This window comes from Perkinsus marinus (assembly GCF_000006405.1).
Source record: "Perkinsus marinus ATCC 50983 genomic scaffold scf_1104296944018, whole genome shotgun sequence".
NCBI lineage: Eukaryota > Perkinsozoa > Perkinsida > Perkinsidae > Perkinsus > Perkinsus marinus.
Window position 1 is genome coordinate 30,954 of NW_003211602.1, and position 12,426 is coordinate 43,379.

Below are 12,426 nucleotides of genomic sequence, written 5' to 3' on the forward strand. Positions count from 1 at the left end.
ATGCATATGACTAACAGAGATTTTATAATTTTTCAATGGAGGAAGCTCGAGCACTCCTTGATCAGCTTATGGGGCGTGACCGTAACGCTACTGCAGCTGCCAAGTCAAAGTCGTCAGAAAACAGGTTAAACTGGCTAACTCAGGATCAGTACTGCCCCTACTATCTGGTGGATTTCTGGTAGCATAGGCTGTCTCCTATGGTTGCTGCTCATGATGGTTGCCTCAGCCCGAATGAGCTCTTCGTGAATACTCGTGCCTATATGGGCAGTTGTGGAAAGGAGCATTGTGAGTACACAAAGTTCCGGTTTGATCAGATGGAGGACGGTAGAGAAAAGAGGGAAATAATTGACAGGTCTGTTGAGGCACGATAAGGGAGGTTATGGAGCTGACTATTCGAGAGTAGGTACGAACGTAAATTACTGAGTTATTGCGAGTACATGGAGACTCAGCTGGCGCAGAAGATCCGCAGAGGTATGTGGCGTATGCAGGATGCTCGTCATCTGTGCTGCTTCAGGAAAGGCTAGGGTAGCAACGGAGATACCGGATATAGAGGTTCCTGCTCAGAATAGAGAGAAGATTGATGAGCTCCGGGTACTATATCTGACTGTTTTGGGTGTCGCGGCTTCTCTCGAACAGCTGTAGTATCTGAAATATATGTATTATCATCATTGTATCGAAAATAGTGATGTAAACTTCGCATTCTGAACCAAATGCTCTGCATAAGGAGGGATTTGTCTAAATGTATAATCAGGAATTTATTCTACCGGTGCGTATCTATGGGTGGTTGTGGCATAGGCGCCCCACTCGTAGAGGATCTGATTCTACCAGCGCATATCTTGGGGTGGTTGTGGCATATGCACCCCACTCGTAGAGGATTTGTCCATACTAGTATGTACCTCTGGGTGACGTAGTCGCTCGACTCGTAAGAATTGATTCTATCAAGGCATATCTTGGGGTGGCATAGCTGCCCCACTCATAGGAATTGATTGTACTGAGGCGTATCTTGGGGTGGCATAGCTGCCCCACTCATAGGAATTGATTGTACTGAGGCGTATCTTGGGGTGGCATAGCTGCCCCACTCATAGGAATTGATTATGCTGAGGCGTATCTTGGGGTGGCATAGTTGCCCCACTCAGAGGAATTGATCATGCTGAGGCGTATCTTGGGGTGGCATAGTTGCCCCACTCAGAGGAATTGATCATGCTGAGGCGTATCTTGGGGTGGCATAGTTGCCCCACTCAGAGGAATTGATCATGCTGAGGCGTATCTTGGGGTGGCATAGCTGCCCCACTCAGAGGAATTGATTGTACTGAGGCGTATCCTGGGGTGGCATAGTTGCCCCGTCCGGACTGATCGGCCTTACTATGGTGTTAGGTTAAAATCAACAGTTTGGTCAAGGAAGCCGAGAGCTTGGCGGAGAGGGGCCGTTTGGTGGATTCTGAGAGGAAAATGTCCCTGGTACATGATGATAGGGATGAAGATAATTTCGTGGCGCGTGACGGTACTTATGTCATTTTAGATCGAGCCATTGAATGACAAGATTCGTGACCTGAGTGGCGAGAAGTACCTTCATATGACGCGTACGGAGTTCGTTTGTGACGTTTGCGGTTGTCTAGTCACTTTGAACGAGAACGACTCTCGGATCACCTTGGAAAATCACGAACATGCACGGTAGGTCGCTTGGGTGGCTTTGATTCGTGATTTGAGTCTAATGCACTGAAGATGGGGATGGCGGGAAGAGAAGCTTTTGCTTCCTCAGTGGTATTGTTGAGGCAGTCATCGTGTTACGGAGAGTCTCAGGCATTTTGACTTGCTGGCTGCTCGTCCTCCACAGTGAGGGGTTTGGATAATCGTACTTCCTCGTTGCGCATATCGATATTGATGGTATAAATAGTACTCTGATTCATTGCAGTGGCAAGCAGCATCAAGGCTGGGCGAAGATAAAGGAAACCAGCAAAGCGTTGAGAGAGAAGTTTGCTTCGGGTAGAGGATTGCCCTTATCCCCATCAACGAGGGAAACGCCACGGGTTGAGAGGACTCCCATTGAACGCAGGTGAGGCTGGCACTTCTACTCTATTAGCTATAGTGTAGCGTTATGTTGGGTTATCCTGTAGATCTCCGCAACGCTCTGAGACCAAGAAGGTTGAAGAGAGCCCGAAGAAGGAAACGAGCAACGGTCCAGAAGCGGATGAACGGAAGAGTGAGGAGTACCAGTCGAAGGTTGAGGATTGGAGGACTCATCTTTCTAAGATGCGTAAGGCGCCGTCTAACTGAGTGGCTCGAGCTAGGCATACAGTGCTGCTTTGAGTCCCGGCCCTGTTGAAATGTCTGTTGCACTCAGCAGTAGCAGATTTGTCCAGTAGTTAACGAAGTGGAGCATATGGGGGGAATAGTCGGATAGGTCGGTGGTTTTCGACTAGCACAGCTCAATTAATTCCGTGAATCAGCACTTCATTAGTGGAAGTAGAGTTCCATCGAGCGCGAGGATCTGCTTCGTCGTGGTTCTTTCCGTTGGAGTCACCACTTCGAGCTTATAGAGAACGTTCCAAGTAGAGCCAAGTTAATCCATGGTTAGGTTCAAAGAAGCCGAAGCATCGACATCATAGAGATAAGGATTGTCACCACCGTCGTCACCGGTCTCGCTCTCGTGATAAGAGGGACCGCAGTGGTAGTCGTGATTGAAGTGAATGATAGTTCTCATTTCTAAATATTTGATTGGAATGTCATCAGATTCGTCTTGAGTTACATCGCAGTTACCTCCACTGTGGTCTGCATTGTGTCTCGGTGAGTGCGCCTCGCAATGCATAGTACAGTTGTAGGGTAGTAGTAGGGCACGTATTGTGGCGTTATTGCTAGTAGTCGCTTTTCCATGCGGGAAAATCTGTCCCATTGGGGTCGTATTTCCTCACCTTATGCGAGCAGAATTCGCGAGGAAGTGATGGAGCCTGGTACGTGATACGTGTTCAGTGAAGCTTGATTCTAAAACTTGATAAGTTCAAACCGTGGAAGCAAACAATGAATGTGACGGCATCATCTCTGAGCAACAATAAGTGACAAAATCCATGGAAGTTACAGTTCAAATTACGTTAAATCTATTCCTGTCTTCGCTGTTTTCATCACTGCCAATCTCGTTCGACTACCCCGTTGCACAATCTTGGAGTTAGCTCAGGCTTCTGCGAGATCCATGAGTTTCCTTACCTTGGGCAGGGGAACGCAGCTCAGTTTGCTTCTAATTCGGCTGCTGCTTATATCAACACGGAAAATACCTATATCTGATACCTCTTTTGGTGCAGGGAAAAGAGGGCATCAGTGGAACCTCAATTTGGGGGAAAATTTTGCCCAATTCACACACTGAGCTTTGACATTGTTCGGCTCATAGCTTGAAGAACTATCAGTTGACTCCAATGCATAGCAAATGTAGAACGTGAACGTAGAACGTATACCTTTCCTCTGACGTTACCAGCTCTGCTGAGACCGTCATGGCCTTACAGAGTCGCCCGGCCGAGCAGCGACCAAGAGTGAGAGAGACCTTTGAATAGCCCTTTACTGTATACCGCTCACGGGTGTTATTCGGAGAAGGATTGTTGATTTATAGACTATAGCTCCCTTTCGAGTTAGTCTTGATAGTTATCGTTGAAAATCATCTTAATGTTGATCAGTTGTTATTCTTCGTCGACTGTGGTTGGTTTCTCCGTCAAAATGGAAGGAACTCGTCAAAATGGTTTTTTCATCGGTCGAAACTCTGCAGGCCTTTGGGAATGCGGTTTGTGCCACGTAGGGTTATTCCTCTTAGTAGAGTGATAAACGGTGGTTTGCCGCTTTTTCTATCAGACAAGCGTCTGTTACGAGGGCATGTTGGAGGACCATATACGGGGCAAGCAACACGCTAAGAACCTCCGAAACCTTTCGTGGGAGAAGTCAGCTGACGAGGGATCTGCTGGTAGGTTCGGGATTCTATTACGCAGTGGTTGTGAATAGTCTTATGGTTGTTGCGCTTATAAATTATTTGAGAAACGAGCGGTTATCATGGACCGACAACTGGGGCTATCGCGACTCTTGAGAACCACAATTCCCTATTTACTACTGCACGATCGAAGGATTCTGCTCGTTTTTACTTGAGAAAAAACGTTACTCTGGTGAATACAGCATATATGCTCAAGAGCACAGACGTCTCGTTAGCTTGCCAAGGGGTTCGGGATTGTTGTTGCCCTTTCAGCTCCTATCCATACCAGTAGTAATATCTCTACCCCATCCATCGGGCCGGCCTCCACTTCTCGTCTCGAGTCAGCTTCACAAGCATTATCTTGGCGTAATGATCCGCAGTATACGGGCTACAGGGAGTTCATGGAGCAGTGTCACCAGCAATTCTATCCTGGTAACTCGATCTCATCTTTTCCGGTGCGGAGATTTCCTGTCATGGAGAAATCCATGATATCAAACTCCTTCAAAGACTTCGAGCATTCGTAGTACGAATTTCATTCAGGATTTGTTTGTCCTTAACAGCCGTCTTATCATCTATTGCTCTTTCTCTTGGTAGATTGTGTGGCGCTCACGTCCTTGTCCGTTATACCGCCGCTTGCTGAGCGTTCAGGGACAGTTTGGGGAGAGGCGCCCGCTATGGATGACGGATGGGATACGGTAAGTTTGTACGTCGATCCAAGGACATGGATGTATTCATGTTTCTGCTATCATTGAGAACAATGCCAAACTATCACAATCGAAAGCGGTCGATCGATTTCGACACTCTTCAAAGTGACGGAGTTCCCGTCGAAGTTGTGCATTGGTCTTCTGCAGTGTATATGGTGTTACTCAGGTCTGCAAGCTCTGTGATGCCCAACTGAGTGATTGGTATCAGTGGGCTCAACACATGCAGGGTCGGAAACATAGGGATAATGTGAAAGCCTCCAGGTGGTCATTCGCCCAATTCTGGCAGCGGTTGACAGCTGGGAAGGTGTGCAGACTTCTGTCAGGCTAGTCCGAGTGGCGTTCATCTCAGTTCCCATACTACTACGAGCATCTTACTGGTATCTGGTGCATCGACCCCCCAATAGATCCATTTCCGGCTTCCGATGTTTACATCGAAACTCTCAGACAGAACACCCATGAGCCCAGCCAAGGTGAGTGGTGGCCCATCTTCATCGTATTGCGAAATCATCTCATCATCTAGATACCGCTGAGGACACGACGGAAGCCCTGGGTCCAAGTCGCGCTGGTTCATGGGAGTAGGATCCCCCTGTTGTGAAATGCAGCTTGCTTTATCAATGATAGGAGTCCCATGATGGGGTTCTGGATAAGTGTGTTGTGACTCACGACGATTTTTCTTATTACTGAGTGAGTTTGAGTTGCATAAGTTCGGTGAGGCTACCGTTAAGCAAGAGGGCTCAGAATATTACTTCCTGTACCATGTAAGCTCTGAATGATCTCTGAACCCGAACGATTACAGAGTAGATATACATCTGTCGTAGTACTGTATACCTTTTGACGAACCATTAGAGAATCAACGTCCAAAACATCAATATTTGTTCATATTAACATCAATATCAACCAAGTTTCTGTCGAATCCAGTGAAGCTCGCTACCTGGAGTGCTCCTAAGACCTAGTAGGTCTGAACTACATCGAAGACATCGGTTAAAGATAATATACTTAACATAAATGCTACTCCAGGTCAAGCCAGTTTGACTTGTGTGACTAGCCTGGGAGCTTGAAGGACTCAGGCTGTCTTTTGTGCCGGCCCCTAGGTATCATGCGCCTGAGATGGAATACTGCAAGTCGCAAGAATGCGAGCACTCGTTGGATCAGCCTCTGATAGACACTGATGGGTGGTGCGTGACAGGTAGGTTCATGCGTACAGAGTGTGATTGTGGGACTCACACATTATGGTGATCATATGAACTGTAGACGATATACATGAAAGCGACGACCCCTGACAATTCTATTATTCCTACCGGCGATAATGAGAATTTGGACAGATAATCTGTCACAGATTGCGGACGCGATAGCTATTCCACTGCTACGCGAGCGGTTGTCAATACAAGGGTAGGTGCATGCATACTTCCACGTCATCCACGATACAGTTCATGAATTGATGTTACACTTTATTCTCACCGGTGCCTTTTGTAAGGGATTGTGGAGCTCAGTGGCCTGCAGAAATTTTGATGGTGTCGAGATCGAGCTTTGAACGGGGAATATCACAACTCGTCAGCGATGAGTCGCCACTTTGTGGTGAGGGACGAGACGTTCCACCGCTTGACCACTTTGATTGACGAATTCATCCTCAACCCGGACTGGAGCTGGAGTTGAAGAGGGAGCGCAAGCACCTCGAAGCCTCTGGCCGGGTTTCAACCTGGTTGATGCGGATTCCACCTACGACTATTGGTCGACTAGAGTTCCGCTGTTTGGTCGTCTACCTTGCTAGGTGGTGAGACGCATCTGCTTGTCTACTATATCGCCGCTCGGTGGGGGTCCGAAGATTTTCCAAGGACAATGCCTGGATGAACTCTGGCGTTCGATAAATCGCGATGATCGTTCAGAACTAAGCATCGGAGTAACGACTACCAATACTTTCTTTTTTCTCAACCACCGACTGAGTTCGGCATTCTCTATCGGGGGAGTTCTCGTTGAGATCGTATGTTCGCCTCCTGTATCATGTAACGTGTTGTGATTCTGCAAACTCTGCGTTTCCCAGCCGAATGATTGGTCTGAGTATACCCATTACATGCCGGGCCCCTCGACATGGAGATGCGCATGCCAAATTCACTCGAACACTCAACAGTGAAAAAACAAGGAAATTGGATATCTTTGATTATATGATACATGCTCTCGGCACCAGGGTCAAGGCCAGTGTCCTGCAACAGCACGATTGGATCGATGTACACAACTGAACAAACGCACCTCAAATGCAGGACCACAGGAATAGGCGCTACTCGAGGAGATTCTACCATCGAGTCCAGCCATTCGAATCTGACAAGACCGACAAAGCTGGATAAGCCTCAAGTTGCATTGCCGTGTTTGGCAGAGCTGTTGAATACGTTAGAAAACTCTCCAGCTTCCAAATGGGGAAGACATCTTACAGGCTCTGGGAATCCCCATATGGTCGCTCCAGCTTCCGCAATACAAGTGTTGGTCATGTCCAGATGCCCAGGCCGGTCACAGGCAGACTCTCTCCCTCTCGGTAGACAATCACGGTCACCGTCATTATCAGTCATGCGAGTCTGACCAATAAATACTCACAGAGAAAGGTTGATGATCACGATGTCTGCCCACCTGTTCTTCGCAACCGAGAGCCTGCATGATTCTGGCCACATACGGCTCATCTACTGCTCCGGCCTCCAGTACCGATCTGATGCCATCACCGATGTGCTTTTGATCGTCTGAATAGTGCATGCTGGTTTTCACTACACATCTTGTTGCAGATATTCAAAATCAGTAAAGTAATATTTTGCTATACGGACCGACCTGGGTTCATGCTTCTGTTAGATCTGCCTCTCCTCAGTGCATTCCTGAGACGAATCAAACTGCTCTGCATGGCTGCGACGGACTTCTTGTTCACAGCTCTTTCGAGAGCTGCAAGTGCCACTGCAGTGCTATGCCTATTTAAAAAGGAGCTTGCTCATCCACTCGGGACAGAATCCTACTGGCGATAGTGACAACCGCTCAGTAGGGCGGTAGCACGTGCAGCTCTCCCGAGATTCTCACATGCAAGCAACCCGGGCTGATAAAGAGAAGATCATCCACCGAGACGACGCGGCACTTTTCCAAATCGAACTGCGTTAAGAGAATTTAAGTAATGCCGGCTGGGACATCTTATATTAATTTTATCCAGGGAAACCTAAGTAGTCCATGGAATAAGTGCAGGTAGAGTCGCAAAAGCTGGGCACAGGCAGTTCTGATCTAACCACTATGACAGCGTGTCCGAGTGGTTAAGGAGGTGGACTAGAAATCCACTGGGCTCTGCCCGCGCAGGTTCGAATCCTGCCGCTGTCGATAATTGTCTGTCTCACCCTCTACTTGCCCTACTTGTGTCAACATAAATCGGAGTAGATCTTCAGAATGATCCACAGCAGTCTGATTCTTCGCGGAGACCACATCTGGGACATCACCAACCTACACACGCAACCATAGGTCGGCATTCGCTTGCCAACATTCTAGTCTCTTCACATTCTATGTGAGGGTACCCACCAGCTTGGCTTGGCCTTTCTCAGTCTTACTCGAATCCTCCAAGACTCTCGTCTCTACTATTTCCCGCTCGGCACGTCGGATCAAATGTTCAGGCAAACGACTCAGCTGTGTGAGACTCTCTGCCCGCACTCTCTGAGACGAGCAAATACATTGAACCATAGCGATCAGACTGCGATCGCAGTCCTTACAGTGTTGCGCTCCTCAAGCGAGAGCATTATGGCGTTTATGAAGGCATCCGCGGCCCCTTCTATATCCCCCGAGGCTATGCTGCACAGACCGTGCCAACGCTCCCTCTTACCATCATATGGCAATTCAGCTATGAGGGACCTGACTGACACACTTCAACCTACTCTCAGTCACTGGCAAGATCAGTGACCTATCTAAGGCGATTCTAGTGCACCAAGGTTGATTCCGGTTGATCACCTCAAGCACTCCCCGAGAGCCTTACCGTGCCCTCCTGAAGTCTTCGTTCGCGATGAGTTGCCATATCACCCTCTCCGCATAAGCCGGGTGATGAGAGGGAAGTTGGCGCCGAGCATCGCCTCTCGCCACATGTCCCCGGCAGTATTGAGTTTGCCGAGCTTTTCCATGTTCAGGTTGTATAACCAAGCAAGTCCTATCGCGCCTATAAGGATCTCCAAAAATAGCAAGATCATCCACTGGACCGAAAGGAATTGTCTACGAGTAACCTATGATCTATACAGGAATAAGTACCACGCGGCCGGTTACCGCATCGCGATGTGTGACTTATCCCGATCGACAAGACTCAGATGTGGTGTTTTCCGACCCACCCAAACAACCTTATAACGCAAATATACACACAATACGCGCATGAGCAGAAACATACGTTCACCATAGTCGTGATTTGTTCTTTTGTGGATCATCCTGTGGACCCTGCATTGGTCGATTCTCCGGCTCTTTCGGTTTTCTCTTTCTAATCTCCGTCACGACTCTCGTCAACTGCTTCAACATCTCCTTCACATTCTCGTTAGATGGACCCCATAGATGTGCCGATAAATTGACACCTTTCTCCATCTGGAAACCAAACCACCGTTATATCATACACCCAGTCTTGCACGCAACGAGTGACAGAACCACTTACGCTACCCCGAACACCAAACAGTTGAGAAAGAGAATCTCCTACACGTTGTATCCTCATTACGCAGACTTCCGAGGAGATCAATTTCCCCCTTACCGCATCCGCAGCTCCCTCAAGCTTCCCCAGTTTCTCATAGGCCAGGCCTATATTAAAATACGTCATCGCAACAAACCTGTTCTCTTCCTTCCCCCCAGTGTGAGTGAGAAGAATCTGCAGAGCCTCGGAATACAACTCAACAGCCCGCGCATAAGAACCTGACAACCATGCCATCTTACTCCTCCTAGGCCGGCTCATCTATACCTTGCACGTGCAGCATTCCAGCAGCGTTATTGAGGCATTCAGCTACCGAGAGGTGCTTTGCACCCACACAGCTTTTCCTCAACTCCAGGGCACGATTGCATATAGCCAAAGCCTCGGGTATACCTCAATGAATGCTTCGATATTTTCATGGCGCGCGGTAATCCACACACACGTCACGACTTCAACTCGGGATAGGTTATTACCATCATCACCATCCCGTTCCCGGATAGCAACACTAAGACAACTACATGCCGATGCCAGCTGATACCTCAGCGCTTTGATCCGCTCAGTGTTCTCTGCAGATGTATCGCTGATCAGTCTGAACAGCCAGCAACGTTTTTACTCACGACCTTGTGAGCTTTCGGTGGTCGAAACTGATCTTGAGTTTGACGAATTCGAACTTGTATTCAGGAGTTCATAGATATCATTTACGAATTCGAAGTTTCATTTCCATGTCGAATTTGGACGTTCATACCGTGAAAACCTTTCCCCTCCCTACGAGAACTACATCGAAGTTTTTTAATTTGCTGAATTTGAGATTGAAAAAGTGTGAATAGAATTTCGGCTACACAAGAGAAAGTGCAACAGCATGAACAGGTAGTGAAGCCAGAAAATATAAGTTACCTTTCAAGAACTGCACAAGCTTCCTTATAGGCCTCCACAGCTCTATGCAATTTGTCAGCCCTGTGATAGTGCATCCCCAGATCACGATGCAGCTTGGCCTACATCATGCAACAGTGTTGGAGTATAAGTTTGTTTTCCGCGGCTAAGACCATGAGTTGCCGCGGTAATTTTACAAGTTGACACTCTCGTCAGCCGAAACTATACAGAAACCAATGAGAATTTCCAAAGTTTCCTGAGAATGTTCATATTCTCACCAACAAACATGGTTTCCTTCATTACGACAAGCATAACTCAACATGAGAACCGTATGAGCCTCCTGAAGGTACCACTGCTTCTGTGGAGTTGTCGCTCCCTGCAGCCTCAATAGCGCTCTCAAGATAGGCGATAGCTTGGGCCAGCCTGATCGGGTCGTCGCCTATACCGTCGAACTTACCTATCACCACGATAGACAGCCATAATGCTTTCTGCAACTATGCGGGAACAAGTAGAAATAGAAGTTCATAGATTGAATCCCTCATATTCAACGACACCATAGTAAACAGTAGTGAGGTCCTCCTCTCCTACTACCAAGACCTATATAGCTGTTCCCCACAGTTTTCAATGTCGCCGTGGAAGCCGGCGCACGCTCCTGGCCAGGGACTATCGTAGTTGAAGAATCGAGATGATGGGGACGACCTACAACGAATTCCTCCGTTGAGAATTCCCCACAGAAATTCACTGACAGCTGTTTAGGTCGAGGGCAGGGTAACTGCATATCTCTCCAAAAGGGGTCGAGTCCGATGTGAATACTCGAAAAAAATAATAATAGTTTTTAATATAGTTTTTAATAATTTAGTCTATTATAGTTTTTAATAATAGAAATATAATATGTTTTAGTGATAATACACGCTTCACAACATCACCTGTGTTTTGGGGTGCTCCCCCAGTAGATGCACAGAATGCTCGAGCCGCAATAGTGTATGTTAGCGGTCGCAGCATCACTCGGCTGATCGACGACATGACACTGCACGACAATAGCAAGAGGAGAAATGATTGATCCAACACAACTGCTGCTCTCGAGGACTAAGAGCAGGCATCGAGGATCACTCTTAGACCACCTCCTGTTCAACACTGACCGAGCCAACAAGCGTGAAAGACCGCTCTTGAAGACGACTAACCTCATCATCTTCGGTCTCGCCCATCCGACACACGCATATACTGTGGCGTTCATCGCCTAGTGTAAAGAGTTCCCCACATATATGACTAACTCAACTTTCGAACAGCTATGGAGTATTTGTTATTATATCCGGAGAAACGTCATACAAATGCAACAGGAGCAGCACTTTACTCTTCCTTCTTGCCCTCTTCCTTCTTGTCCTCTGCCTGCTTTTCCTCCTTCTTATCGGCCTTCTCGCCAGAGATGATCTCAGCGTTCTCTTGCTTAGCCTGATCGCCACCAATAGCCACACTCAAAACTAGCCGAGCATACCTCGTTAAAAGCCTTCTCGAAAGCCTTGGCCAGGTCAGGGTTACCGAATTTCAAAGCGAACTGCTCGGTGCGTTGTTCGCCCTCAGCATAATCACTGGCCATCCACACCCAGCACTTCTCTGACCTACAGAAGACATTCTCCCTACTATTCAACTAGCAACGCCATCCTACCCAGCGTTAGGCTTGAGGCTGCAGTAAGGACCATTCTCGACAACGTAATGATTGGCGATAATCTTGAGAGTCTTCTCCTGACGCATAAGAGCGCGTACCTACATTGAAATCGAAGCTGAAACAACCATTCTGAATACATACCCTTCCGCTCTTCTTCTCTCTCAATAGACGCATCTCGCCAGTACCACGCTCCTTCCACTCTCCAGAGCCCTCATCCTTAGATATCCACCTGATAAAACACAGAGTTGCCAAGACGAAGAAGAACAACGCCCTACCTGTAAAGCTTGCTCCTCTGACGATACAACTCCTGTTCGTCTTCCTCACCAGTTTCGATCTTATCGCTCACTTCAAGTGAGACGGAAGGAGCCCATCCGTCGACCTCGGTGACCTACGATGAATAACACACGGTCAAGATCAGATCTCAGCGAGGAGGAAGACCCCTCACCTCTTCTTCGTCGACCTTCTCGATCACTTGGGCCTTCTCAGCAGTCGCAGTAGCCTCAGCAGTCTTCTCAAATTCAGTCGTTGCCATTGCTAGAGATGTAGGAGCAGCTGATCACATGTAGACCTCATTCGTATCTTCCAA

At 47.8% G+C, this 12,426-nt stretch overlaps 4 protein-coding genes and 1 non-coding gene across 5 annotated transcripts; 3 read left to right on the forward strand and 2 right to left on the reverse strand.

The window, feature by feature from the left end:
* Positions 1-35: 35 nt before the first annotated feature.
* Positions 36-2,274, forward strand: Pmar_PMAR002460 (Cisplatin resistance-associated overexpressed protein, putative; the record flags this gene model as incomplete). Its single annotated transcript, XM_002780812.1, has 8 exons — positions 36-178; positions 227-352; positions 404-471; positions 515-591; positions 1,375-1,458; positions 1,520-1,671; positions 1,913-2,053; positions 2,115-2,274. The coding sequence occupies 8 exons, from the start codon at positions 36-38 to the stop codon at positions 2,272-2,274; spliced, it is 951 nt and encodes a 316-aa protein (XP_002780858.1).
* A 1,425-nt stretch (positions 2,275-3,699) lies between these two features.
* Positions 3,700-5,226, forward strand: Pmar_PMAR002461 (hypothetical protein; the record flags this gene model as incomplete). Its single annotated transcript, XM_002780813.1, has 7 exons — positions 3,700-3,774; positions 3,832-3,940; positions 4,217-4,375; positions 4,538-4,638; positions 4,814-4,951; positions 4,997-5,117; positions 5,168-5,226. 7 exons carry the CDS (start codon positions 3,700-3,702, stop codon positions 5,224-5,226), a joined length of 762 nt encoding a protein of 253 aa, XP_002780859.1.
* Positions 5,227-6,989: 1,763 nt separating this feature from the next.
* On the reverse strand, positions 6,990-11,200 carry Pmar_PMAR002463 (hypothetical protein; the record flags this gene model as incomplete). Its single annotated transcript, XM_002780814.1, has 15 exons — positions 6,990-7,211; positions 7,264-7,370; positions 7,456-7,589; positions 7,635-7,711; positions 8,017-8,103; positions 8,179-8,310; positions 8,367-8,505; positions 8,627-8,803; positions 9,032-9,213; positions 9,374-9,531; positions 9,781-9,896; positions 10,202-10,299; positions 10,531-10,634; positions 10,769-10,876; positions 11,104-11,200. The coding sequence occupies 15 exons, from the start codon at positions 11,198-11,200 to the stop codon at positions 6,990-6,992; spliced, it is 1,938 nt and encodes a 645-aa protein (XP_002780860.1).
* Positions 7,902-7,983, forward strand: Pmar_PMAR002462. Its single transcript has one exon. It is a non-coding gene; the product is annotated as a tRNA-Ser (tRNA).
* Positions 11,201-11,464: 264 nt separating the features above from the next.
* Positions 11,465-12,394, reverse strand: Pmar_PMAR002464 (Ran-specific GTPase-activating protein, putative). Its single transcript, XM_002780815.1, has 6 exons — positions 12,286-12,394; positions 12,116-12,228; positions 11,982-12,069; positions 11,841-11,938; positions 11,670-11,793; positions 11,465-11,626 (listed from the first exon to the last, which is right to left on the reverse strand). Exons 1-6 carry the CDS (start codon positions 12,370-12,372, stop codon positions 11,525-11,527), a joined length of 612 nt encoding a protein of 203 aa, XP_002780861.1. The 5' UTR covers positions 12,373-12,394; the 3' UTR covers positions 11,465-11,524.
* Between the last annotated feature and the right edge of the window lie 32 nt (positions 12,395-12,426).